The 26,530-nt window shown below is 41.6% G+C and overlaps 1 protein-coding gene across 1 annotated transcript in view; it reads right to left on the bottom strand.

Moving 5' to 3' along the window:
- Positions 1-5,627: 5,627 nt before the first annotated feature.
- Positions 5,628-26,530, bottom strand: part of LOC149460337 (uncharacterized) — a 58,199-nt gene continuing 37,296 nt past the window's right edge. Inside the window, exons 7-10 of the mRNA XM_089679912.1 lie at positions 24,150-24,185; positions 15,514-20,352; positions 8,192-8,286; positions 5,628-7,502 (exon numbers count right to left, since the gene is read on the bottom strand). Of these exons, the coding sequence (XP_089536038.1) occupies positions 6,921-7,502; positions 8,192-8,286; positions 15,514-20,352; positions 24,150-24,185 (5,552 nt within the window). The 3' untranslated portion in view covers positions 5,628-6,920. The remainder of the gene's footprint in view (positions 7,503-8,191; positions 8,287-15,513; positions 20,353-24,149; positions 24,186-26,530) is intronic.

Genomic DNA, 26,530 nt, shown 5'->3' on the forward strand with positions numbered 1-26,530 from the left:
GATCACCAGCTACTTCTGCGGTCCATTTACACTCAATTGCTCTCCAATCCTATCCACTTAAACAGAGGGGGATGGAACCATGCCCTTTTTTTTTTTAGTAGACCAGATCGCATAGGAGGTACATGGGTGTAAACGGACACATGTCTATTTACACGCACCGATCCATGGGGTGAATGGAGGGTCCAATGAGGTCTCCCTGAAAAACTGACAGGCATACCTGATTGGACCCTTTGTATGAAATGGGGCCTTAGTCTTAATCTCAACCCCCTAGCCTTCCAGTCCCATGTAACTTTTTTTCGTGAAACAATATAAGAAATCATTACTGAACTACCAAGCAAGCATGGCAAGGGCATGCTTGCAAAAGTAAGCTAGTGGTTCACATAAGAAATAATAATGTAATGCACATGGAGGACCTAACCTTCTCACTTCACCATCAGGAGGAGAGATTCAGAAATACCTGGTATTATTCAATATATAAATTGTGCCGCGCTCCTGTGTATAAATAATTACAATATTCACTATTTCAAATGACAATCCAAAGTAAAGAATGATATATATACTTATATCTAGTGTATAAAATAAAATTAAATTAAAATAAAATTATCTTCTGTTTATAACATCATAAATAAATACCGCATACTGTGCTGGTGACTATAATAAATAATGATAGTGATAAAAACAATATATATGAAAATTGTGCACATAGACAGTCCTCTTTCAATTTAAAAGGATAAAGCACTATGATGTTTTTGTTTCTTCATACAATCATTCTGTGATATATTGGAGAGAAATCAGTATAGGAGGAAGGAGACCTTTGGAGGAAAAAACTAAATATCCATCCAGCCACCAAATCCTGATCAGCAGCAGGCATAATCACTCCAGAGATCCCAGGTGGATTAAGATCGAGCATAATCATCCCATTTGCCATCAGGAATATCCTAAGCAGGAGGATCATCCCAGCAGTCCTATAAGGACAAAAAGCTAGTTTTGCCTTTTTATAAGGCAAAACCTGAGGTGAGCGCATAATAAAATCACACTGCACGTGGATTATGGGAGCGGCATTGCACCATCACAATTTAAATTGAAAGAGGACTGTCTATGATATTATAGTCACCAGCACAGTATGCGGTATTTATTTATGATGTTATAAGCAGAAGATAAGTGTATTTTATTTTATACACTAGATATAAGTATATATATCATTCTTTACTTTGGATTGTCATTTGAAATAGTGAATATTGTAATTATTTATACACAGAAGCGCGGCACAATTTATATATTTAATTTTCTCACAGAACACTGTCTAATAAGTAGGTGTGAGTGCCAGCGAACCACAGGTGTATCATATATTGTGTTTTGTTTTGTTTGTCAAATTAATTAATGGTAATAGTTTAGACAAGCACCATAGTAGCTCACAAGTACACTCATTTATTTTTTGCACAACCTGGTATTATTCAATTGATTTCCAAAACTCACAAGATGACCAGGCCTACCAGATTCAATCCTTCAGCTGATCCCAACTGACACTTACCACAAAAGAGGCTCAGACTCTCCAGTCTCTATTTCTCCTTTCCCCCATCCCTCCTATTTCCCACCTCCCTTTTTTTTCCTCCATCTTTTTATTCTTGACTGTCATCTCCCTTTTTAACACCAACTCAGACTACAGTATTTCCCTTTCTATGCTGTTACACAGTTGATGTTTGTGTTAATGTTCATGAGAATTCGTATAGTTTATTCTTTGTACCATTTCCTATGGATGTTTCTATAGTTAGTTATATGCTGCCATCCAGTGGCCTTATTTGTTTTTCATATTACCTCCCTGAGATCTATGACACAATTCCTGTGCATATGAAGCTCCTCCCTTCTTCTTGAGTTCAGCACTTCCTGTGTCATGGATGCAGCTAACAGAGCACATGTAACAGGGACACATGTATTCTGCATAGTACGCTACAGAAAGTATCATCTTTTGACTGCATAATACTGGAAACCATTCATTCTGCTGTATCCTGTTGTCACATGTACAGAATAAAGCAACTTCTGGATGAACACAGTATTGGTGTGTTCAAGCTATCTGATAAGGATTGCCCACAGTGATTATATCTGCTTATACAGGCTAGGCAGAGAGGTCTCACAAGGGATAAATCGCTATCACAACAATCTGAGTCAGAATACTTTCTTTCTTTCTTTCTACACTTAAAACCTTCTCTATATAAAAATAAAAAAAAAGTTCTGAAGACTAAAGGGTGTTTTTATGCTACAATCTTCATACATGTATTCTATGTTATTGTTCACCTCAATGATTGTAAAATATCTGAGTGTCTGTTCAAATGTGTATTCAAGACAATGTAGTCTTTTATGTAATACGCACTGTAAACATTGTACACATTTCCCTTTCTCCTGCATCTTGCATAAATAAGAGAATTTATTTTAAAAAGGGAATTGCGAGCCCCATCCACCAGTCCCCCAATAAATTTTCAAGGGTCTTTTATGTAATTTGGTGGTGTTCTATGCCCTTTGTTGCAAGGAAAAACAAGCTGGCAGGGAGCTGTCATTTACAAGCATTTTTTTCTGTAAATGTTTTTTAATGAAATTGGGTATTTTTAATGCTTTATTTTCAGCATTATTAAAATTTGCATCTCCTGGATGAATTTACATTTTAAACAATTTTTTTTACATTATTACAAGTGTCCCAGGTCAATACTCAGTCCTCCATGTCCTAGGTTTGACTATTCTTAGCCTAATAGCCATAAAAAGATTCCACTGATTTCAATGGGTTTCAGATTTGTAATCCAAATATATCTAATGTTCGCAGAACCCTGCTCAAATCAAACCCAGGTATGTTCAGCTCACCACTAATGATGGGTAGAAATGTGTTAATGTTGAGGAAGCTATAAACTTTCAGGGAGGGGTCTGTTTTCATTAGTTCTTTACTATGTACATATGAGTCAGGGGCACTATTCTCTTTTCCTACCCTAGCATCTCATGCCATGGAACATACTACAGGGGTCACATTTTTCTGCAATTTACAGTTTAAAATTGTTCTGTTTTCGGAGTTTGCAGAAATATGTTGCCCCTGTAGTCTGCTCCATGGCATAAGACACTGAGGTAAGCAAAGAGAAAAGTGCCCCTGATTCATACATGATGAAGCACTTGTAAAAACAGCCCACTTCCTCCAGTTCATAGCCTGGGAGGTCCCACATTAACATACTTCTTCCCACCATCACATTTTTTATTTTTGATAAAAATTATTTTTTTTGGTTTCATTTTATTAAATAAACAAACTATATATTATAATTTATTTATTTTGCTTTTCCTCATAAGCAAACACAGGAAGGAATGACAATACAAAATGGGAAAAATATTGGCAGCTGGGAACGATGCTTCAAGGGGGATCCAATTGTATTTCTTGGGGCTGCCACACTTGGTGGAAGACTGAGGCACAAAACATGAGAAGCTGTCTGGTATTCTCCTCCTGCAAGGGGTGATGACTTTTCTGCAGAATGAATCCCAAGCTGAAGCCCCCAGGAACACTAAATTACATATTTACAGTATAAATGAGTGAATGTGGCTTTCACCAAACATTCACAGCAAGGTAGGGATGAGCCAAATGTACCTAGATATGGTTCAAGGTAGGTTGGCAGAACATAACTAAAATATGTGTGCCAAATCCAAACCCCACTGAAGTCAGTGAAAACAAAATTTTAAAATGGCAAGGCTAATAGGCAAGAGATTGTCAAACAAATGGCATGGGGGGGGGGGGGCACTTTCCCCGGAGGACGTGTAGAAAAGCAAAACAACTTTTTTTAAAAAATTCTGTTTGGCAGGGAGCAACAATTTTAATATTGCTTTAATGTCAACATTAAAAATTCGAAATTCCTTTAAATACCACACCTAGGCAATGCCCTTAATCTACCTATACTATGTATACAACCCACACAGCAAAACTCAAATTTACAAAGAAAAAAACACAGCTTGAGTTATTGACAAAAGACAGCTTCAGCCACTTTATATGTAGACAAATGACTGGGGACTTCCTTCAGCTATGCCAGACAGTTCTCATAGATTAAGGTCCGATATAGATGTTAATAATGGACCCCCACACACACACACAAACAATAGAATTGGGGCTTAATGCTTCTCCACCATTCAGGAGAAGCCTTGTATTTTTATCAAGTAAATGACTTCCTCTGGTTGGCTGAGGTGGAAAGGCGGGCAGCTGATGTCACAATTTTCATCTTAACCAATAAGAGGAAGTTGTGTATTCACTGATAAAAATACAAGTCTTCCCATGAATGGTGGAGAAGCACTCAGCTCTACTCTCTTTAATTTTGTCAGCAGATGGGAAGCTACCTATATTGCTGCCAAAAGACAATGCCGCTTACTGCATGTAGCTACTACTATATCTAGCATGTAGCTACTGTATGTTACTGCAGTGCTTTACAGCACACACAGCGGCTGCATCATTTAATAGTGGAAATATGAGGGGCATTCAAGTCAAACTGGGACTTTTAATTTAACAGGTTTAAAAAGGGATGCTAGCGTGGTGGTACTATAAGCAGCAGCAAGTGGCAAGTGTGTTCTATTACTGATGGTGAAGGTGGCGCACATGTCGAGGGCCAGTCCAAGATGGCAGACAACAGTGTTAGTGAGTGCACGGAACAGCGTGTGGTGATGGAAGTTTCTTGTAAATGAAGCTGTAAAACCTGCGATTATCTACAGAAGACTTCAAGCACATTACGATGATGAGACGCTCAGCAGCAGTAAAACATTTGAATGGTGTAAACGTTTTAAAGACGGCTGTAAGTCCATCAGTGACGATCCAGGCCGTGGTGGTTCTCAAACGATCCAGGCTGTGGTGGTTCCACTGTGAACATTCAGTGGAACGCCTGATTCTGGATAATCAACGAATAATCTGCTGTCAAATTGCACAAGAGACAAATCTCTCTGTGGGATCAGTGAACACAACAATGACAAAGTGAAGCAGGCTGTGCTAGGATGGTTCAGGTGTACTGATAAATCATTCTATGCTGCAGCTTTCCAGGCATTAGTTAAACGCTGGAATAAGTGTATAAATGTAGCAGGGGAGTATGTTGAAAATTAAATGCATTTTCCACTCCTTGAAATTTGTTATTTTATTATACTGCTTGGACCTTGAAGAAGGGGACACTCCCCGAAAGCTTGTCCTCAGAATTGTATGTTAGTGCAAATAAAAAAAGTATCACGGACAGTACTCAATTGTTTTTATTTTATTATATAAACTCAAAAGTCCTGGTTTGACTTGGACGCACCTCATAGTTTGTTTGGGCCAGCTTGGCCCAAGAAAACTATTTAAAGTGATTTGAAACACTAAATTCTATTTAAAGAGGCAAAGTAAGCTCAGAAATGTATGTTTTAGGTCATTGGGTATTAGCAGTTTGCTCCCAAAGACATCAACTGTGGAATTCCTTATGAAGGTGGTAGAAGAAAAGTTTTTGGTATTTTCAGTAGCAGCCCTGCCCAAAATGTATTCTTTTATTATTACTTACGAACATACAGTGTTATCTCATGCAACTATCTTTTAAAGCCAAGCATTTATTCAGCTTTAATGTTATGTTTGATTCTATTATGTTACACATTGATTTCACCCATTTATCATTTTCTCTATTCTTTATTTTTTAAGTATAACATAATAAGCTACAAATCGTATCTACTATGCAGTAATGTAAATAAATAGATGTTTCACTTCTAGTGAAAAAAAATAATACAAGTTGTTTCATTTTGGTAAAAAACACAATTGAAAAAAAATTACACAGAACATCAACATTATTCCACAATTGTGAATACTTTGTGTAGATGGTCACATAAGCAGAGGCCAGCACTGCTGGATTCCAAAGTACATTTTAGAGCGTATTAAAGGAGGAATGGAAGATAACATTTTAAATAAGGCCCAGCAAACCTTACAGTCAACATCATGTAAGTTTGAACTATCTTTCCTGCCAAAACATTGTAATTGTTCAGCCAGATTTTCTAATTGTGACATCCTTGTCGGCAACACTGCCAGTATATGACCTCAATTTGTTCTGCTACAGATAAAACAATACAGCTTAATCAAGGACTACCCCAGCATGTGAATGGAGAGTGAAAGGGCAGCATACAGATATGGTCAACACTCTGCATTCCCATTCTATCAGCCTGCTTTATGTGCAGAGAAGGAAAGTCTGATTGGCTTAGAGTGCTGTCTTTTTCTCTGCCAGTCTAGATTATGCTGTATAAGTAACTACAAGATTCAAAGGTACTATTTAAATGTAGATTTAAAGACATTTTAATAAACACACAACTGTTTTAAAAGGCAGTTTTAAGCATTGGCAAGTCAGTTCGAGGTGTGGTGTAGGTCAAAATAGAATGAATCATTAGAGCACACTGGCAGAGTAGTCTCTGAATGTTGGTGTCCAGCTCTGCTCAATAACTGTGATTTGAGTGTAACATCATTTCATTTTCAAAAACTTGTCATTGGGACAGGAAATGAAGATAAGCTTATTCAATGGGGACAAGGACAGCAATAATAATTGGGCAAGGTTCTAGCCCTTGCCCAATCTGACCAAAACAGATACAAAAACATCAAAAAATAGTGTACATCTGATGTGCTGTTCTACAGTCCAAGACTATTAACAAGCTCATTGGTTTGATATTTTAAAAGAAAAGTAATTAGGTTATATTTTCACAGAGAACAATTCTGTCAAGGGAAGCACCAAGATGACCCTTGGGCTAACCAGCAATTTAATCAGTTCAGATGAAAGAAAAAATGATTGGCTCCTTGGCACCAGATGTGAGTAACACTGCTTGGGTTGGTTGTTGATTGGAAAAGTAGACCATAGTTCATTTTTTACCAATCATTAAAACCAAAAATGATCCAAAATAGCCTTTGAAACCCACGTTGAAGCTTATAATAGATAGTTTCCTCTTCCTGGGTGGTTGGAAGTTGTAGGGTGAGTTGGGTAATTATGTGGTGGTTGATGCGGTGGATGATGTGGTGGTTGATTTGTTGGTTGATGCGGTGGATGACGTGGTGGTTGATTTGTTGGTTGACGCGGTGGATGACGTGGTGGTTGATTTGTTGGTTGATGCGGTGGATGACGTGGTGGTTGATTTGTTGGTTGATGCGGTGGATGACGTGGTGGTTGATGTGTTGGTTGACGTGGTGTATGATGCGCTGGGTGATGTGGTGGGCGATGCAGTGGTTCATGAGTTGGATGATGCAGTGGCTGCCGTGGTGGCTGAATTGCTGCATGTCTTATTGGTTGAAGTGGTATTTCCCGTGGTACTACATTAACCCGTGGGATATTGTATGTTACGTTATGAGGATGGTATAATGGATAGCTTGAGACAGGCATATGAGCAGCAGGTAGAACACTTGTAGTAGCTCCCACGGTGCTGGGGATCACGGCAACAGGTGCAGCCACAGCAACAGGTGCAGCAGCAGCTCCAAAGCTAAGAAATCCTAAAGAGTTTAGCAATGCCAGAACCTGAAAAAAAGGACAACTATTAACATTTATATTTTGTTAAAACTTATATAACATTATAAAGTACATGTATTTCCTCTAGACAACCTAATTTTCAGAAACATTCCTGTGAATCAAAATACTATTATTTCCATACTATCTAGGAATTATTTTATAATCTAGCGAACAAGGTCACATCCAGGCACATGCCATCTCAAAGCCTATACATTCAATAATATTAATGTTCTCCTAGTAATACAATCACTAAAGTGTTGCAGATCTTGCACCTTAATGCGACACTAATAATGGAAAGTGTAGGGTCTCAAGGCTGGCCATGAGTATCGAATCAGAAGAATCAATGATTTATTTTGTTTTTTAATTTTTTAACTATTTCTAAGCAAATCTATTAGTTTGTCACAGAATAATGCACTTCAGGAATTAAGAAATTTAGACTATCCAGATACATCAGTTGCTTGTCCTGATACATCAGTTGTCTAGTCTTTCATAATAATAATTTCCAGAGAATTACAGGTTTACTAAAAAGACATTACAGCAGCAGTTGCAGTATTTCCATTCAGACAATCTGCCCCACATTGAAGTGTCAATCAGAACCATACAGAAAGAGACAGAGGGAAAGAAGGGATGGCATTAACACACTCTACACAGATACATATGCCATTAAATAATGAATGCAAAATTAGGTTGCAACTTACCCCAAATATACCCAATACAACTAGAATTGCCCCTCCAGCGCTACCTAAAGCAATGAAAAATCTGCTGTAGTATGGAAGTCCTCCACCACCAGCTCCTGCAAATGAAACATAAACAGAATTCATTTTGGTGCAATCCAACTCATTATGTAAACTGATGACGGCTTGGAATTATCTAGCTATGCTGTAGAAAAGGTGTGAGGGGTTTTAAGAACTTCTTGGTAACATCACAGTTCAGTAAAGTGTTCCAGTGCAAGAATAAGTTTCCTCTTGTACCTTATATACATTAAGGGTGAGCTCCAGCATGTTTGGATCCTAGTGTGAACCCACCTAAGTGATCCTGCCAGGAAGCTGTCACTCTTCTGGGTCAATCATAATCCACCCCCCCAGTACCATATATATACCCCTTGTATTTCTGCAGGATGTGAAATGTCTCCATGGCTTGTGAAGGACAAAGTATAAATGACAGCTTCCTGGCTGGATCACTTAGGGTGGCTTGGACTAAGATCCGAACATGCCTGAGCTCATCCCCAATAAACGCTGGTTTAACCACTTGCCCTCCTGAGGATTTACCCCCTTAATGACCAGGCCTCTTTTTGCTACTCGGCGCTGCACTAATTCAATTGATAATTACGCGGTCATGCAATGCTGCACCCAACCGATATTTGCGTCCTTTTTTTCACATAAATAGAGCTTTCTTTCGGTGGTATTTGATCACCTGTGCGCTTTTTATTTTTCACGCTATAAACAAAAAAAGACTAAAAATTTTGAAGAAAAACAATATTTTTTACTTTCAGCTATAAAAAATATATAGTAAACTCAAAGTTAGTTATAAATTTAGGCCAAAATGTATTCTGCTACATGTTTTTGGTAAAAAAAAATCCCAATAAGTGTATATTGATTTCTTTGTGTGAAAGTTACAGCGTCTACAAACTATGGTATAGATACTGCAATTTATGCCATTTTTTTGCTATACAGTTTAACGGACAATTGCGCGGTCATGCAATATGGTACATAAATTAAATTTATGTCCTTTTTTCCCACAAATTGAGCTTTCTTTCGGTGGTATTTGATTGCCTGTGCGTTTTTATTTTTTGCGCTATAAAAAAAAATGCTGACAATTTTGAGGAAAAAAAACAATATTTTTGACTTTTTGCTATAAAACATGTCCAGTAAAAAAAATGTAAAAAACAAATTTCATCATAAATTTTGGCCAAAAAGCATTCTGCGACGTGTCTTTGCTAAAAAAAAAACAATATGTGTAAATTAATTGGTTTATGTGAAAGTTATAGCGTTTACAAATGGCGGGAAAGATACTGGGATTTTTAAATTTTTTTATACTAATAATGGCGGCTATCAGTGACTTATGGCGGCGATCAGCGACTTATGGCGGGACTGCGGCGGACATTCTGACACTGGGGGGAACTGACTTGTGGTCACTGACATCCCCAGTGACATCAATACAGTGATAAGTGCAAAAAAAAAAAACACTGACACTGTACTAATGGCACTGGGGAGGAAGGGGTTAACTTTTTTATTTACTGAAAGGGTTAACTGTGTGAGGGGAGTGTTTTACTAGGGGGCGGGGGTGTGTACTGCACTGGCGATGTGCTGATCGGGAGAGATAAATTCTTCTCTCCGCTCAGCATGTCAGGAGCTGTCAGGGAACTGACAGAAAGCAAAGCTACTGCAGCCCTGCTCTCTGTCAGTGATTGCCGCTAATCGGCGGGACACAGCCGGTAATGACTGGCTGGGACCCGGCGACTGACATCCGCGGCCGTGATCGACGGGACAGGTAAGGCAGTGGCGCGCCTCGTGCGCGCCCCCTACCAGTTTTGAAAACACACGTTTTAAAAACGTGGTTTTGCCCAGCCGTACCGCCCTGCCGCCGTGTTTCTACAGTGGCTGGGCGGCATGTGGTTAAATGAAAAAGACATTTCAGGACTATTTGTGTGATTATGAATATATGACAATCTTTTCTCAGGTGCACTAACCACCATTAAAGATCCTTCATTTAATCTTCAATTCACTCCTTTTAAAAGCCTATGCATATCGAGTAATCAGAAGAATAAAAACAATTATTATGCTAGAGAATGTGACATATTATGCTATGCTAGAGAATGTGACATTTTCTATATGAACTCCTGTTTGCCTACCTAGTGTTTGATGTGAGATAGTATATGGATCTTATAATTTAGCCAGCAGACTTTATCTCCCCATTTCAAAACACAGACGATGATAGTGAACGGTGATGTATTCAGCTTTTACTATTATATACTGTATCTTTTGAGTTGCGTCCTCAAAGAGACAGTATGAACTAATGTTCTAACACCGACTACTGAGTAAACCTCTTACTTAAATGGCTACCATGAAAACAGAGGTTTTTGCATTTTTTTTATTAAAACTCTAGTATCTGAGCCATGTTATCTTTTAAACGAGAAGTTTGGGATTAAAAACAAACAATTATACTCGCCTAGGTGAATGCAATATTGATCTGATGCTGCATTTGTCCCCCACCACCTCCAAGACCAAGAACTGAGCAATAAAACACTGCTGATCGCTCGGTTATCAGTCTTCAGTCTGCAAAGAGCCAGAGACTGTTAGTCTCTGGCTCTCTGCTCTGCCCCTCCAGTGCTCACTGGAGCGTCGGGCTGTGCAGGGGGTGGGAGGGGTTGACTCAAGCTCTCAGTGGCACTCTTAGAGGCTGAGCAAGCTGTTGGTCAGTCATATGAGTGGATCCTGGCAATATGGTCGGGATCCTTGAAGAGCCTGCACCTGCTCTGTGATGTCAGCTGACAGCAGACTTTAGCCCACTGTTGCCTGAAAATGGGTCGCTCACAGGAGTGCACAACTAAGTGCACTCCTGTGATTTATAGGAGAAGTATGGTCAAAAAGGGCACCTGTTTTAATGTTGGATAGTGAGTTACGAACTGACTTTTCTTGAGCATATGTAGAATGAGCAAACATATCAGAGTACATGTAACATGTAAGAATAATCACATATCAAAGGTATTACATTTTCTTTATTACAGCACTGTGGCAGTTTGCCTTACAGCTTCATATTGATTTTGGTTATGACTTGGGCCACCCATGAGTATTGTTTCTGCCCACCGCCTGCCTTGACCTGCTTGTCTACTGATTTATATTGCCCGTAGCCTGCCTTGACCTCCAGCCTGTCAGTCTCTGATTTCACCTCGCTATCTTGTAATATGCCTGGTTTTGCTTGTAATTTTTGATTACCATTCAGGCTCTTTCAATTTTCACTTCTCTCTGTATTAGCAGCGTAACATATGCAGTTCATGCAAAAACCAGTGCAGACCTGAATCAATGAGGTGACATCTCAGTGAGAGTTCTGTGCCCACTGCTGATACACTGAGGATCCACTGTGCCCCATGAAATGCATACTGAATCATAAATCACTGGGGAGTATAAATACTATTACACACAGTAGGTTACATAGTTAGTCTGGCTGAAAAAAGACAAAAGTCCATCTAGTTCAACCATAAAAAAGTTATAATCCTATACCCACAGTTGATCTAGAGGAAGACAAAACAAAATCTAGCAAAGCATGATCCAATTTGCTCCTGCAGGGAAAAAAAATCCTTCTGGATATTCCCTGGATTAACTTTACCTATAAATATTAGTATCCAGTTATATTCTGTGTATCTAAATAGGTCTAAGTATTGCTTAAGGATTGTTGAGGTACTGTAGTTTAGGTTAAATAATTCATGAAGAACTTGAGTTGGAAAACCAAAACCTATAGGAAACCTGTACGAGAGAATTTATTAAGCCACTAATCCTGATTTTCTTTTGAAGGTAATGCATTCTTTTAGACAGAACCGGTAATTTTTGGGTACGGTTCAATTTTACCTTTATTTTTTTACTGTATAATAAAGACAGGCTAAATAAAAAGCAAAATAGTGTTTTGTACTTTTTTAACCTGAGAGTGCTGCAGCTCTATGCAAAAAGCTGTATCTCCAGTGGTAGGACCCCACATGCCCCTTAAACAGTAAGGCTCCATGCAGAGTGGGCATACAAAATGCTTCTGTTAGAGGCATTTTGCATTTTTTTTTCTGCCTATAAATGTACCTCCGTGTTAGCCTATAGTTTTTTAGAGGAGCTTAGAAGCAGGAGAGTTTAGAGGCAGTAAAATAAACTTTTACTTTTGCATTCAGATGAGAAGAGTTTTGGCATACAAAATGCCAAAAAAAACCCAAACACAGCAAAAAGGGTGTAAATGCAGCAAAAAAAAGTGTATAAACATGTGTTAACACAGGATGCCTTTAGTGCTTGGATGTTTCTTCATTTTAATGTTCAGAATAAATTTATATACTGGCCAAAGAAATGTCCAAGCACTTGAAGTGCATAAATGCTCCTGAACACATTGACAAAAATGTGATGCAGGCGTTTTTTTCAGCTGCTTTTCTCATGCTAGAGGAGCGTTTAGGAGAGTGCCAGTGTGCATGGAGCCTTACTCTGAACTGGAGTTATTGAATTAGCATGACAATCAAGCAACTATGATGTTTACAAGTAGCAGTTAGCAGTTGACGGCCAAGATAGATAGACAGACAGATAGATAGATAGATAGATAGATAGATAGATAGATAGATAGATAGATAGATAGATAAATAGATAGATAAAATTAGGAAAGATAGATAGATAGATAGATAGATAGATAGATAGATAGATAGATAGATAGATAGATAGATCATTTTGATGAAGTGCTCACAAGATGGTGCTATAACACTACTGTTTGGATTCAGTCCCTTTAACACTGATGTGAATTCTATGGGGATTTGATCCAATCTGAATAGCATAGATTTGCATGTCATCAGATAACACCTTGTTTTCAGTGAAGGTATCCCACATCTATTTGGTGCTATTTTGATCCATTTTGAAAAAAAAAGGGTTCTGTGCGAGTTTAGTGCGGGTTTGGACTTTATTTACACTATTGATGATTGGTTTTTTAATTTGTTTCAGATTTGCTTCATCTTGTTTCATTCATTGATTTGCATCACTACAGTCATGGTATTTGTCACCATTAAGCTGCAATCTCAGCGCCACATTACATTTTTGCAGATTAATGTTTTTTTACTTCACTACAGCGCCGCCATAGAACGCTTCACCTATTGCATTATCCATTGCTGTTTGTTCACTTTAGTCACTCATTTATTCTCATTTTGTGTAACGCGAAAGCATAGAGAGTCGTTTTCCTCCATTTTTTGTTGTTCTATGATATCTTTTTAGTGTTGCACTTTTTTCTGATTTACTGTTATTAGGGATATAGAGGGTTGTCCTTTTTGTGCTATCGGCTGTTCTTACTTAATCCCTCCCTGTGCACTCACTGTCATTTTTTCATTTTGCACAGCATGCTTGTTTGACCCTCCCCTGCCCCTCTCCATCAGTGCTGGGGTCACATTAGCTCAGTGATGGAGAAAAACTGATGGAGAAGAGAAACACTGGAATATAAGTCAGTACCAGTGTGCAAAAGTGCATTTTCTTTGGAAGAATAAATCACCTCTAACGTTGGGTGTTCTACGTGTGTGGATGTTGTTGCATTATATAAAACTATTAAAATAGTTTTTGACATTTTAGAATAGAGTGCCTCAAGACTGTTCATAATTTTAAAGGGTGCCTCAGGACTGTCCATAATTTTAAAGGGTGCCTCAGAAGTGTCCATAATTTTAAAGGGTGCCTCAGGAGTGTCCATAATTTTAAAGGGTGCCTCAGAAGTGTCCATAATTTTAAAGGGTGCCTTGACTGAAAAAAGGTTGAGAAACACTGGTATAGGATGCAGAATAAGTGGAAACACAGTAGAGTCCAGTGTGGCAGAGTCTTCAGTAGTGCTGAGAGCTGCAGAAATGATAAAAGCGCTGGAAATAGTACAGTGAAGGAAATAAGTATTTGATCCCCTGCTGATTTTGAATGTTTGCCAACTCACAAAGAAATGATCAGTCTAAAAATCAAATGGTAGGTGTATTGTAACACTGAGAGACAGAATAGCAACAACAAATTCAAAAGAAATGCATGTCTAACAAATGATGCACTGATTTGCATGTTCATAAGGGAAATAAGTACTTGATCCCCTATCATTCAGCAGAATGTCTGGCTACCAGGTGTCTTTCATACAGGTAACATGCTGAGATTAGAAAAAGTCTCTTAAAAGGAGTGCTGCTAATCTCATTTTGTTACACAGGTAACAAAAGACACCTGTCCACAGGAGCAATCAAACAATCAGATTCCAAACTCTCCACCATGGCAAAGACCAAAGAGCTGTCCAAGGATGTCAGGGACAAGATTGTAGACCTACACAAGGCTGGACTGGGCTACCAAACTATCGCCAAGCAGCTTGGTGAGAAGGAGACAACAGTGTCAATGATCATGAGAACAGTACGGAATCATCCCAGAAATATACGTGAGAATCTTGCCAATGATCTCCAGGCAGCTGGGACTGCAGTCACCAAGAAAACAATTGGTAACACACTATGCGACAAGGATTGAAATCCTAATGAACATGCAAATCAGTGCATAATTTGTTAGACATGCATTTCTTTTGAATTTTTTGCTATTCTGTCTCAGTGTTACAATACACCTACCATTCGATTTTTAGACTGATCATTTGTTTGTGAGTGGGCAAACATTCAAAATCATCAGGGGATCAAATACTTATTTCCTTCACTGTAGATGAAGCAGAAGTGGAAAAGCACTGAAAATGATCAATTCTGCAGAAGTATGGGAGGTATTAGAACTGCTTAACGCAGAAAAAAAGTTGGAAGTAGCAGATTCCATAGGCACAGATGTAGTGAGGTATGCTAGAAGTACCCGGTACACCAGAAGTTGAGGGTGTATTAAAAGTTGGGTGTTCATCAGAAGTGGCAGTAGGATAGATGCATTCTGCAAATTAGACATGAGCAACAAAAGTGGCAGTTGGTGTAGAAGTCATGAAAGTGAGCGATGAAGCTACAAATGTTTTGATGAAAAAAATCCCAGTAAGCGTATATTGATTAGTTTGTGCAAAAGATATAGCGTCTACAAACAATTGGACATATACTGGAATTTTTTTTTATACCAGTAATGGTGGTGATAAAGGTGACTGCGATATTGCGGCAGACATTTTTACACGTTGTGAGATCTAGTGACACTAATACTGTGATTAGTGCTAAAAATATGCACTGATACTGTACTAATGACACAGGCTAGGAAGGGGTTAAACACCTAGGATGATCTAAGGGTTACCTGTGTGCCTAGCTATGTGCTTGGTGCAGTAGCAATCTGAGGTGTAATAAATGTACATTCTGATGTAAGAGATGGTTATATATTAGTACCTGTGCCTGCAGCTGTATTCGAGGACACTGACGTGGATGCTGTAGTTGAGACTGCTGTGCTTGGTGGTACTACAAAAGGGACTCCTGTAGTTGTTGGAGCAGCTGTAGTAGTTAGGGATCCAGAAGTATTTGGGATTGCTGTATTAATTTGGGCTGTTGTGGGAGTTTGGATTGTTGTAGCGGTTGATGCTTTTGTGGTTGGGGCTGTTGTACTGGTTGATGCTATTGTGCTAGTTGGGGCTGCTGTAGTTGTTTGGACTGCAGTGGTAGTTGGAGCTGTTGTAGTTGCTGGGGCTGCAGTGGTGGATGTTGCTGCTGTAGTACTTAGGGCTGCTGTGGTAGTAGGTGATGCTGTATTTGTTGGGGTTGTAGTGGTAATTGGTACTGCTGTAGATGTTAAAGCCCCTGTTGTAGATGGAGATTCTGTGGTTGCTGGAACTGCAGTGGTGGATGTTGCTACTGTAGTTGTTAGGGCTGCAGTACTAGAGGTTGCTACTATAGTAGTTGGAGCCCCAGTTGGAGCTGCTGTAGTTGTTGATGCTATTGTGCTAGTTGGGGCTGCTGTAGTTGTTGTTGATGATGTAGTTGTTGGTTCTCCAGTAGTAGTTGGAGCTGCAGTTGTAGTTGTTTGGACTGCACTGGTAGTTGAAGCTGATGTAGTTGCTGGGGCTGCAGTGGTGGATGTTGCTGCTGTAGTACTTAGGGCTGCTGTGGTAGTAGGTGATGCTGTATTTGTTGGGATTGTAGTGGTAGTTGGTACTGCTGCAACTATTAGAGCCCCTGTTGTAGATGGAGATTCTGTGGTTGCTGGAACTGCAGTGGTGGATGTTGCTACTGTAGTTGTTAGGGCTGCAGTACTAGAGGTTGCTACTATAGTAGTTGGAGCCCCAGTTGGAGCTGCTGTAGTTGTTGATGCTATTGTGCTAGTTGGGGCTGCTGTAGTTGTTGTTGATGATGTAGTTGTTGGTTCTCCAGTAGTAGTTGGAGCTGCAGTTGTAGTTGTTTGGACTGCACTGGTAGTTGAAGCTGATGTAGTTGCTGGGGCTGCAGTGGTGGATGTTGCTGCTGTAGTACTTAGGGCTGCTGTGGTAGGAGGTGATGCTGTATTTGTTGGGATTGTAGTGGTAGTTGGTACTGCTGTAACTATTACAGCCCCTGTTGTAGATGGAGATTCTGTGGTTGCTGGAACTGCAGTGGTGGATGTTGCTGCTGTAGTTGTTAGGACTGCAGTACTAGCGGTTGCTACTATAGTAGTTGGAGCCCCAGTTGGAGTTGGAGCTGCTGTAGTTGTTGATGCTATTGTGCTAGTTGGGGCTGCTGTAGTTGTTGTTGATGATGTAGTTGTTGGTTCTCCAGTAGTAGTTGGAGCTGCAGTTGTAGTTGTTTGGACTGCAGTGGTAGTTGGAGCTGATGTAGTTGCTGGGGCTGCAGTGGTGGATGTTGCTGCTGTAGTACTTAGGGCTGCTGTGGTAGTAGGTGATGTATTTGTTGGGATTGTAGTGGTAGTTGGTACTGCTGTAGCTGTTAGAGCCCCTGTTGTAGATGGTGATTCTGTGGTTGCTGGAACCGCAGTGGTGGATGTTGCTGCTGTAGTTGTTAGGACTGCAGTACTAGCGGTTGCTACTATAGTAGTTGGAGCCCCAGTTGGAGTTGGAGCTGCTGTATTTGTTGGGACTGCAGTGGTAGTTGGTGCTGCTGTAGTTGTTTGGACTGCAGAAGTAGTTGGTACTGCTGTGGATGCTGAAGCTGCAGTTGTGGTTGGCTCTTCTGTAGGTGTTGGAACTGCAGTGGTAGTTTGTGTTGCTATTGATGTTGGAGCCGTAGTTGTAGTTGCTGTAGTTGCTGGGATTGCAGTGGTAGTTGGTGTTGCTGTAGATGTTGAAGCCACAGTTGTAGTTGGTTCTGCTATAGTTGTTAGGACTTCATTGGTAGTTGATGCTGCTGTAGTAGTTGGGACTGCAGTAGTAGTGGGTGCTATTGTGGTAGTTGGAGCCCCAGGTGTTGTTGTTGGGATTGCAGTGGTAGTTGGTGCTGCTGTAGTTGTTAGGGTAACTGTGGTAATTAGCGTTGATGTAGTTGTTGGGACTGCAGTAGTAGTCGGTTCTACTGTAGTAGTTGGAGCCCCAGTTGTAGTTGGAGCTGCCGTAGTTGGGACTGCAGTGGTAGTTTGTGCAGCTGTAGTTGTTGGGGCTATTGTGGTAGTTGGTGCTGCTGTAGTAGTTGCGACTGCAGTAGTAGTGGGTGCTATTGTAGTAGTTGGAACCCCAGTTGTAGTTGCAGCTGTAGTTGTTGGGATTGCAGTACTAGTGGGTGCTATTGTAGTAGTTGCAGCCCCAGTTGTAGTTGGAGTTGCTGTAGTTGTTGGGACTGGAGTGGCAGTTGGTGCAGCTGTAGTTGTTGGAGCTGCTGTGATAGTTGATTCTGCTGTAGTACTTAGTACTGCAGTGGTAGTTAGTGCTGCTGTAGTCGCTATGACTGTTGCAGTAGTTGGTGCTGCTGTAGAAGTTGGGATTGCAGTAGTAGTGGGTTCTACTGTAGTAGTTGGAGCTGCAGTTGTAGTTTCAGCTGCTGTGGTTGTTGGGACTGCAGTGGTTGTTGGTGCAGCTGTTGTTGGAGCTGCGGTGGTAGTTGTTGCTGCTGTAGTAGTTAGGGCTGTAGTAGTAGTGGGAGCTGCAGTAGTGGTTGGGGCTGCAGTAGTAGTTGGGGCTACAGTAGTTGTTGGGACTACAGTGGTAGTTGGTGCAGCTGTAGTTGTTGGAGCCCCAGTTGTAGTTGGAGCTCCTGTAGTTGTTGGGATTGGAGTGCTAGTTGGTGCAGCTGTAGTTGTTAGAGCTGCTGTAGTAGTTGGTGCTGCTGTAGTAGTTGGGGCTGCAGTAGTAGTGGGAGCAGCAGTAGTAGTTAGGGCTGCAGTAGTGGTTTGGGCTGCAGTAGTTGTTGGGGCTGCAGTGGTAGTTGGGGCTGCAGTAGTAGTGGGAGCTGCTGTAGTGGTTGGGGCTGCAGTAGTAGTTGGGGCTGCAGTAGTAGTGGGAGCTGCTGTAGTAGTTGGGGCTGCAGTAGTTGTTGGGGCTGCAGTAGTAGTGGGAGCTGCTGTAGTGGTTGGGGCAGCAGTAGTTGTTGGGACTGCAGTAGTAGTTGGAGCTGCAGTAGTGGTTGGAGCTGCAGTAGTTGTTGGAGCTGCAGTAATAGTTGGAGCTGCAGTAGTTGTTGGGACTGCTGTAGTGGTTGGGGTTGCAGTAGTAGTGGGAGCAGCAGTAGTGGTTGGGGCTGCAGTAGTTGTTGGGGCTGCAGTAGTAGTTGGGGCTGCAGTAGTAGTGGGAGCTGCAGTAGTGGTTGGGGCTGCAGTAGTTGTTGGGGCTGCAGTAGTAGTTGGGGCTGCAGTAGTAGTGGGAGCTTCTGTAGTGGTTGGGGCTGCAGTAGTGGTTGGGGTTGCAGTAGTAGGTGGGGCTGCAGTCGTAGTTGGGGCTGCAGTAGTAGTGGGAGCTGCTGTAGTTGTTGGGGCTGCAGTAGTAGTTGGGGCTGCAGTAGTAGTGGGAGCTTCTGTAGTGGTTGGGGCTGCAGTAGTGGTTGGGGTTGCAGTAGTAGGTGGGGCTGCAGTCGTAGTTGTGGCTGCAGTAGTAGTGGGAGCTGCTGTAGTTGTTGGGGCTGCAGTAGTAGTTAGGGCTGCAGTAGTAGTGGGAGCTGTTGTGGTAGTTGGGGCTACAGTAGTAGTGGGAGCTGCTGTAGTAGTTGGGGCTGCAGTAGTTGTTGGGGCTGCAGTAGTTGTTAGAGCTGCTGTAGTTGTTGGTGCTGCAGTAGTAGTTGGGGCTGCAGTAGTAGTTGGAGCTGCAGTAGTGGTTGGAGCTGCAGTAGTCGTTGGGACTGCTGTAGTGGTTGGGGTTGCAGTAGTAGTGGGAGCAGCAGTAGTGGTTGGGGTTGCAGTAGTTGTTGGGGCTGCAGTAGTAGTTGGGGCTTCAGTAGTAGTGGGAGCTGCTGTAGTGGTTGGGGCTGCAGTAGTAGTTGGGGCTGCAGTAGTAGTGGAAGCTGCAGTAGTGGTTGGGGCTTCAGTAGTTGTTGGGGCTGCAGTAGTAGTTGGGGCTGCAGTAGTAGTGGGAGCTGCAGTAGTGGTTGGGGCTGCAGTAGTTGTTTTGGCTGCAGTAGTAGTTGGGGCTGCAGTAGTAGTGGGAGCTTCTGTAGTGGTTGGGGCTGCAGTAGTGGTTGGGGTTGCAGTTGTAGGTGGGGCTGCAGTAGTTGTTGGGGCTGCAGTAGTTATTGGTGCTGCAGTCGTAGTTGGGGCTGCAGTAGTAGTGGGAGCTTCTGTAGTGGTTGGGGCTGCAGTAGTGGTTGGGGTTGCAGTTGTAGGTGGGGCTGCAGTAGTTGTTGGGGCTGCAGTAGTTATTGGTGCTGCAGTCGTAGTTGGGGCTGCAGTAGTAGTGGGAGCTTCTGTAGTGGTTGGGGCTGCAGTAGTGGTTGGGGTTGCAGTTGTAGGTGGGGCTGCAGTAGTTGTTGGGGCTGCAGTAGTTGTTGGGGCTGCAGTAGTTATTGGTGCTGCAGTCGTAGTTGGGGCTGCAGTAGTAGTGGGAGCTTCTGTAGTTGTTGGGGCTGCAGTAGTAGTTGAGGCTGCAGTAGTAGTGGGAGCTGTTGTAGTAGTTGGGGCTACAGTAGTAGTGGGAGCTGAAGTAGTTTTTGGGACTACAGTGGTAGTTGGTGCAGCTGTAGTTGTTAGGGCTGCTGTAATAGTTGGAGCTGCGGTTGATTCTGCTGTAGTAGTTGGAACTGAGTTGGTAGTTTTTGCCTCTGTAGTGGTTGGGACTGCAGTTGTTGTGGGTGCTCCTGAAGTAGTTGGAACTATTGCAGTTGTATCTGAAAATGCAACAACATCATACATAAATAAATATCGTTAGTGTATATCTTGTGAATATACCAGTGCTTTAAAGCATATTTATTAATCAGTAAATGTGGCTTTCCCAAAACATTTACTGCACCAGAAAGATACAGTAAATGTTTGGTAAATGTCCTATTCACTGGTGTATCTGCTAAGGCTCGGTTCACACTGTCGCGACTTGGGATCCAACTTGTGAGACCCCAAGTCGCATGACATGTGAAATCCCATGTTAGTCAATGAGAGCTGTCCTAATCAGCACTACTGAAGTCGCTCCAACTTTAGAAAAGGTTCCTGTACTACTTCAAGGCGATTTCTATCCAACTTGTGCCCATAGACTTTAATAGAAGTCTCCTCCAAGTCAGATCCTCATCTATATTGATGTGATTTGTATCTGACATTACAGAAAGATTACTCAGGCATTCCCTGAACGTTGTTTCGATGTAGTACTCAAGTTGCCTGGCAAAGTCGCATTGCAAGTCGCGCGACTTTCAGGTGGCAGTAGTGTGAACTGAGACTAACTCATACGGAGGGGTTCTTACTGGAAATGGGTAGAGACTTTTCATTTAGCCAAAGAATGCTCACTTAGTGAATAAATGGTCTAGTGTTCTCCTAAATCAGGTACAAGCAAAAATCCTTTTTTACGTTTTGTTTAAATTTTGCACATGATTGGGTCTTCAGTGTGACTGAAAATGTAGTATGATGTTTAAAGGGTCCTTGTTTAATAATGTAGCATATCTTTACTGCAGCCATAGCACTGCTTTAAAAGAGAAGTATGGGTTTTGTGTCCCCCAAATCACACTTGCCTAGGTGGATTCAGTCCCTCGTCCCCCGTCCCCAGGCGGCTCTAAATCTGAGAACTCAGAGATCACATGACCGCTGATCGCTGCATTCACAACCGCAGTCAACGCTGTCTGCTCTGCCCCCCCTCCCATGCTCAGGGGCGTATTTACCACAAGGCAAACAAGGCACTTGCCCAGGGCAGAATTTTTCAGGGGGGCAGCAGAATAAGGGATGAAAGAAGGGACACGCATGCCATGGGAACCAGGTGGGATCCGAGAGAGGCTGAAGGCTGCTTGATGGTGTATGTAGAGCCTGACTTTCATTCCCAGTGATGTGTGGAGCTTTAAAGATGAGTGTCTTTCTCTCTATCACTGGGAGGGGTGGGGTAGTGGAAGGCTCTCCTGAGTGGGGGGCAGGGGTGCTGTTGGTCAATGTCAGGCTCTCTCCGTGGGAGGAGGAAGGGGGGGATGTTGGTCGGTGTCCGTGGGAGCAGACAACTTTTGTGTTGCCTAGGGCAGCACAAAACCTAAATACATAAATACACCACTGCCCATGCTCACTGGAGCGCTGGGCTGTGGAAGGGAGTGACTGGTTCAAGCTCTCAGCAGGTCACTGAGAGGTTGAGCCAGGTGCCGCTCCAGACTGCTACATGGCGATATGGATGCGCAAAATCACGTATATATACGTGATTTTGCATTTCTGGGTAGGGGGCGCGCTCCCCACCCATGCCGCCATTTGCGGCCACGGATGTCAATCACCGGGTCCCGGACAGTGATTACCCGCCAGAGCCTGATGATACCGACAATCACCGATGGGGAGGAAGACTGTTTTGTTTACAAACAGTCTTCCTCCCTGTCAGCTCGGGCATACTGCACAGTACAGCCATCCCGATCAGTGTGCTTACAATAAAGCACACCCCCCCACCCCCTAGTAAAACACTCTCTACACACAGTTAACCCTTTGATCGCCCCTCACATTAACCCCTTCCTGCCCAGTGTCATTAGCACAGTGTCAGTGCTGTAATTTTGCACTGATCACTGTATTGGTGTCACTGGGGATGTCAGTGACACCAAGTTAGTTCCCCCCCCCAGTGTCAGAATGCCCGCCGCAGTCCCATAGTCCTTCTAAACGTTGATGATCGCCGCCATTACTAGTAGGAGAAAAAAAAATCCCAGTATCTATACCGCCATTTGTAAACGCTATAACTTTCACGTAAACCGATTAATTTCCACTCATTGGGATTTTTTTTAGCAAAGACATGTAGCAGAATACATTTTGGCCTAAATTTATGATAAAATTAATTTTTTACTGGATATTAGAGATGAGCGAATTATTCAAAAATTCGATTCGGCTGATTCGCCGAATTTGCGGGAGAAATTCGATTCGATGCAAATTTATTTGCCGCGAATTTAACTTATTAAAAGGGTTTCTAGGCTTCAGAGAGCCTTTATATTAGTGCAGAACACTGTACCTTTAATTTAAATGCCCTTGGAGTCTGCTGGGGAAGAGAAATAATACTGTCAGTCAGTATGACATGCAGATGAGTGCCGTCGATCTTAGAATCACCGCACACTTCACTCATTTGGGCAGTCACGGGGCACGACGAAGAAGAAGAAGAAGAAGAATGAAAAGAAGAATGAAAAGAAGAAGAAGAAGAATGAAAAGCAGAAGAAGAAGAATGAAAAGAAGAATGAAAAGAAGAAGAATGAAAAGAAGAAGAATGAAAAGAAGAATGAGAAGAAGAATGAAAAGAAGAATGAAAAGAAGAATGAGAAGAATGAAAAGAAGAATGAAAAGAAGAAGAAGAAGAATGAAAAGAAGAATGAGAAGAAGAATGAAAAGAAGAATGAAAAGAAGAATGAGAAGAATGAAAAGAAGAATGAAAAGAAGAAGAAGAAGAATGAAAAGAAGAAGAAGAAGAATGAAAAGAAGAATGAAAAGAAGAAGAAGAAGAATGAAAAGAAGAAGAATGAAAAGAAGAATGAAAAGAAGAATGAAAAGAAGAAGAAGAAGAATGAAAAGAAGAAGAAGAAGAATGAAAAGAAGAATGAAAAGAAGAAGAAGAAGAAGAATGAAAAGAAGAAGAAGAATGAAAAGAAGAAGAATTCCAGTACAGCAAAAAGTGTATCTGCAGAGAGCTCCGCTATTTCTGACAGTTCTCTGACAGTTCCTTCACATTTACAGCGGTTGAAACATTGTATCTATTTATTTCCGAATAAAAACATCTGTATCCTAAATGGAAACAAATAGATACAATGTTTCAACCGCTGTAAATGAACTGTCAGAACTGTCAGAGAACTGTCAGAAATAGCGGAGCTCTCTGCAGTGACACTTTTGCCGGCTGATCGGGGAAAATTCGATTCGTGCATCCGAAGTTTGCTAAAATTCGGATTCAGTGCGAATCGAATTTTTCCTAATATTCTAAACGAATTCCACTTCGCCAAGTTCGATTCGCTCATCTCTACTGGATATGTTTAATAGCAAAAAGTCCAAAATATAGTTTTTTCCTCAAAAATCTCAGTCTTTTTTTGCTTATAGCACAAAAAAGTTAAAATGCACAGGTGATCAAATATCACCAAAAGAAAGCTCAATTCGTGGTAAAAAAAAGGAGGTAAATTTTGTTTGGGTGCGGCATTGCATGACCGTGCAATTGTCAGTTAAAGTAATGCAACTCCAAAACTCAACAAATGTTCTGGTCAGGAAGGGGGGAAAGTCATCTGGAGGGCAAGTGGTTAAAATATACAGCAGTGAATGTGTACTAAGCCTGGTCACTTGACCCACCAAAGTCATGTGACAGACCCTACCTCCAATCATGGAGTCTCTCTGCAGTGTTATGCAGAAGAAAATGCAATGGGTGTCAGTGATGACCATGCATATAACGTCTCACCACTGGGGATTAGTGAAAATGATATCTTATGGTATGTGAAACATGGAAAATAATACAATGTCAGAAAATATATAAAGAAAAGATGTGATTGGGCTTCATCTTACGTACTTTGGGCCACCACCAACACTGGAGAAAATATTGAACCTGCAAAGAGAAACATATGTTAGCTTTTGATTCTTAGCATTACAATTTAACTTAGCCCTGGTTCACACCGCTCTCATACGCTTTGAAATTGTGCTACTTCAATGTGATTTCAAAGCCACTGGTCAGTTGGACTTCATGTGCAGCTTGCCGACATCCGTACAACTTGATGCACAGATGTCAATGCAGGTCGTATATGAAATCACAAAAAATAGTGCAGGAACCTTTTTCAAAATTGGTACAAATTGGAGTTGAACCAATTTGAACGGTTCCATAGCCGGCAATAGGGTGCGACTTGTGATGTGACTTTTATTTGATAAGTTGAATGACAAGTTGCACTTGAGTGAACGGGGGCTTAAAGTCTTTCAGTCACACAGAAAATGGTTACAGATTTGCCCCATGCATCTGCAAAAGAACAGTGCATTTTTGCCTGCTGGTCAGGAAATCTGGGCGATTAGCTTTGCAACTGATTCACAGAAAATTATTTTCCTAAGAAAACTGTATATGGTGAGGCATGATGCCAAACATACTAAAAACTAGGGATGCACCGATACCAGTATTGGTATCAGTGCCGATACTGAGTATTTTCATGCATACTCATACGTGTGCAACTACTCCCAATACCTTAATGCGATTTGCAATAATGGATGCAAATTGCCCCACAAAGATTAGCATGTGATTTGAACAAGAATGTAATTCCTGTGCAAATCGCATGCAGTTTCCCCACTGCTTCTGTGGGAACCCAGCCTTGTCACCTCCCTGCATGCATTCCATGCTGAGTGTCAGTGGTAGGCAGGGGCAGACTGACAACTCATGGGGCCCCCGAGCAATAGGGGATCATGGGGCCCCTGTGTCCTTGCCCAAACTCAAAAAAGCCTATAAAAAAGGTACCAGGGGCATCTCATGGGGCCCCCTACTGACCCCGGGTCCTCGAGCAGTGCCCGAGTTTCCAAATGGTCAGTCCGCCCCTGGTGGTAGGAGAGGAGAGAAAGCGATGGGGATTTTAAATTCCTCCTCTACAGGACCTTTGATTGCCTCTAAACCAGTTTTGGATTTACTGTTTATGGTTTTCTTTGTGGGTGTTGAGCACCTAGGCATTTAATTCAAACATAGAGCGCCATGGCTACCCTTGGAACTATATATATATATATATATATATATATATATATATATATATATATAGTACACACACACATATAGATAATATATAATTACTCATTAAAGCAGCATGTGTCTTTTCACAGGGTATAAGGATTCAGCACACAGCTACAATGTATACTGAATCCTTTTTCTGGATCCTTTCATTTGAACATATACCTAGATGCATACAATATACAATATTTGATGTATACAGTATACTGTACTGTACAACAACACATCTGACCCTTGACTGTCTGAAACTTGCAAGTATTACAATACATAGATTCCAAAGCTTTTGTAATAATGTTTAATAGCTGCTATATATTACTCATAACACACCCAGAGAAACAAGTATTACCCAATCTTTAGTCTGGGTAGATAAATATGTGCAATATTTGAAGAGGTTATCCATGTCAGATGATAATCTTAAAGCATTTATATAGACGCGCCTAAACATTCACATGGCCTGGGTCATTCTGTATTCCAGTACTAATTACCGTCAATGTACTGATCAGAAAGGCACCAGTGATGGGGAATATACAGGGGCGGACTGACCATTTGGAAACTCGGGCACTGCCCGAGGGCCTGGGGTCAGTGGGGGGCCCCATGAGATGCCCCTGGTACCTTTTTCATAGGCTTTTTTGAGTTTGGGCAGGGATACAGGGGCCCCATGATCCCCTATTGCCCAGGGGCCCCATGAGTTGTCAGTCCGCCCCTGGGAATATATCAGAGCTTCAAAGGGGTGTGTTACAGAGCTAGGAGGCATCATAGCATACACAATGTAATGTTTCAGGACCTCACAGGCTAGTATGGAAACTAAACCAAGATATGTTCATAATCCTATAGCGATCTCTTTTGGGTTAACCTGTGTAGCGCTATCCCCGTAGGAGCCTCTTGTATCTTGCCCAGACTTTCCTCTAGATCTTCTACCACAGCCAAGCATACAGCATGTCCTATAGCAGGTTCACACAACTTCTGCTTGTTCATCCAGTGATCAGTCTAGGGATTGTAGTTTTTGTTGTCTGTTTTAGAACTGGGATAGGGAAGGGATATGGTGGGATACTCTGAACTGAACTATGCACACTTGTAAGCAGACTGGACAAAGAATGGAGCAAAGCCCCTATGTAGAAATGCAGAACTTAGTGGACAGTTGCTCTTCTTGACAGTAGCTGGTGTGTCCTCAAGCTTACTCCCAACAGCTGACTATG

The sequence above is a fragment of the Staurois parvus genome, unplaced genomic scaffold, assembly GCF_062004578.1.
Source record: "Staurois parvus isolate SC_StPar_1 unplaced genomic scaffold, SC_StPar_1.0 ptg000232l, whole genome shotgun sequence".
Classification (NCBI taxonomy): domain Eukaryota; kingdom Metazoa; phylum Chordata; class Amphibia; order Anura; family Ranidae; genus Staurois; species Staurois parvus.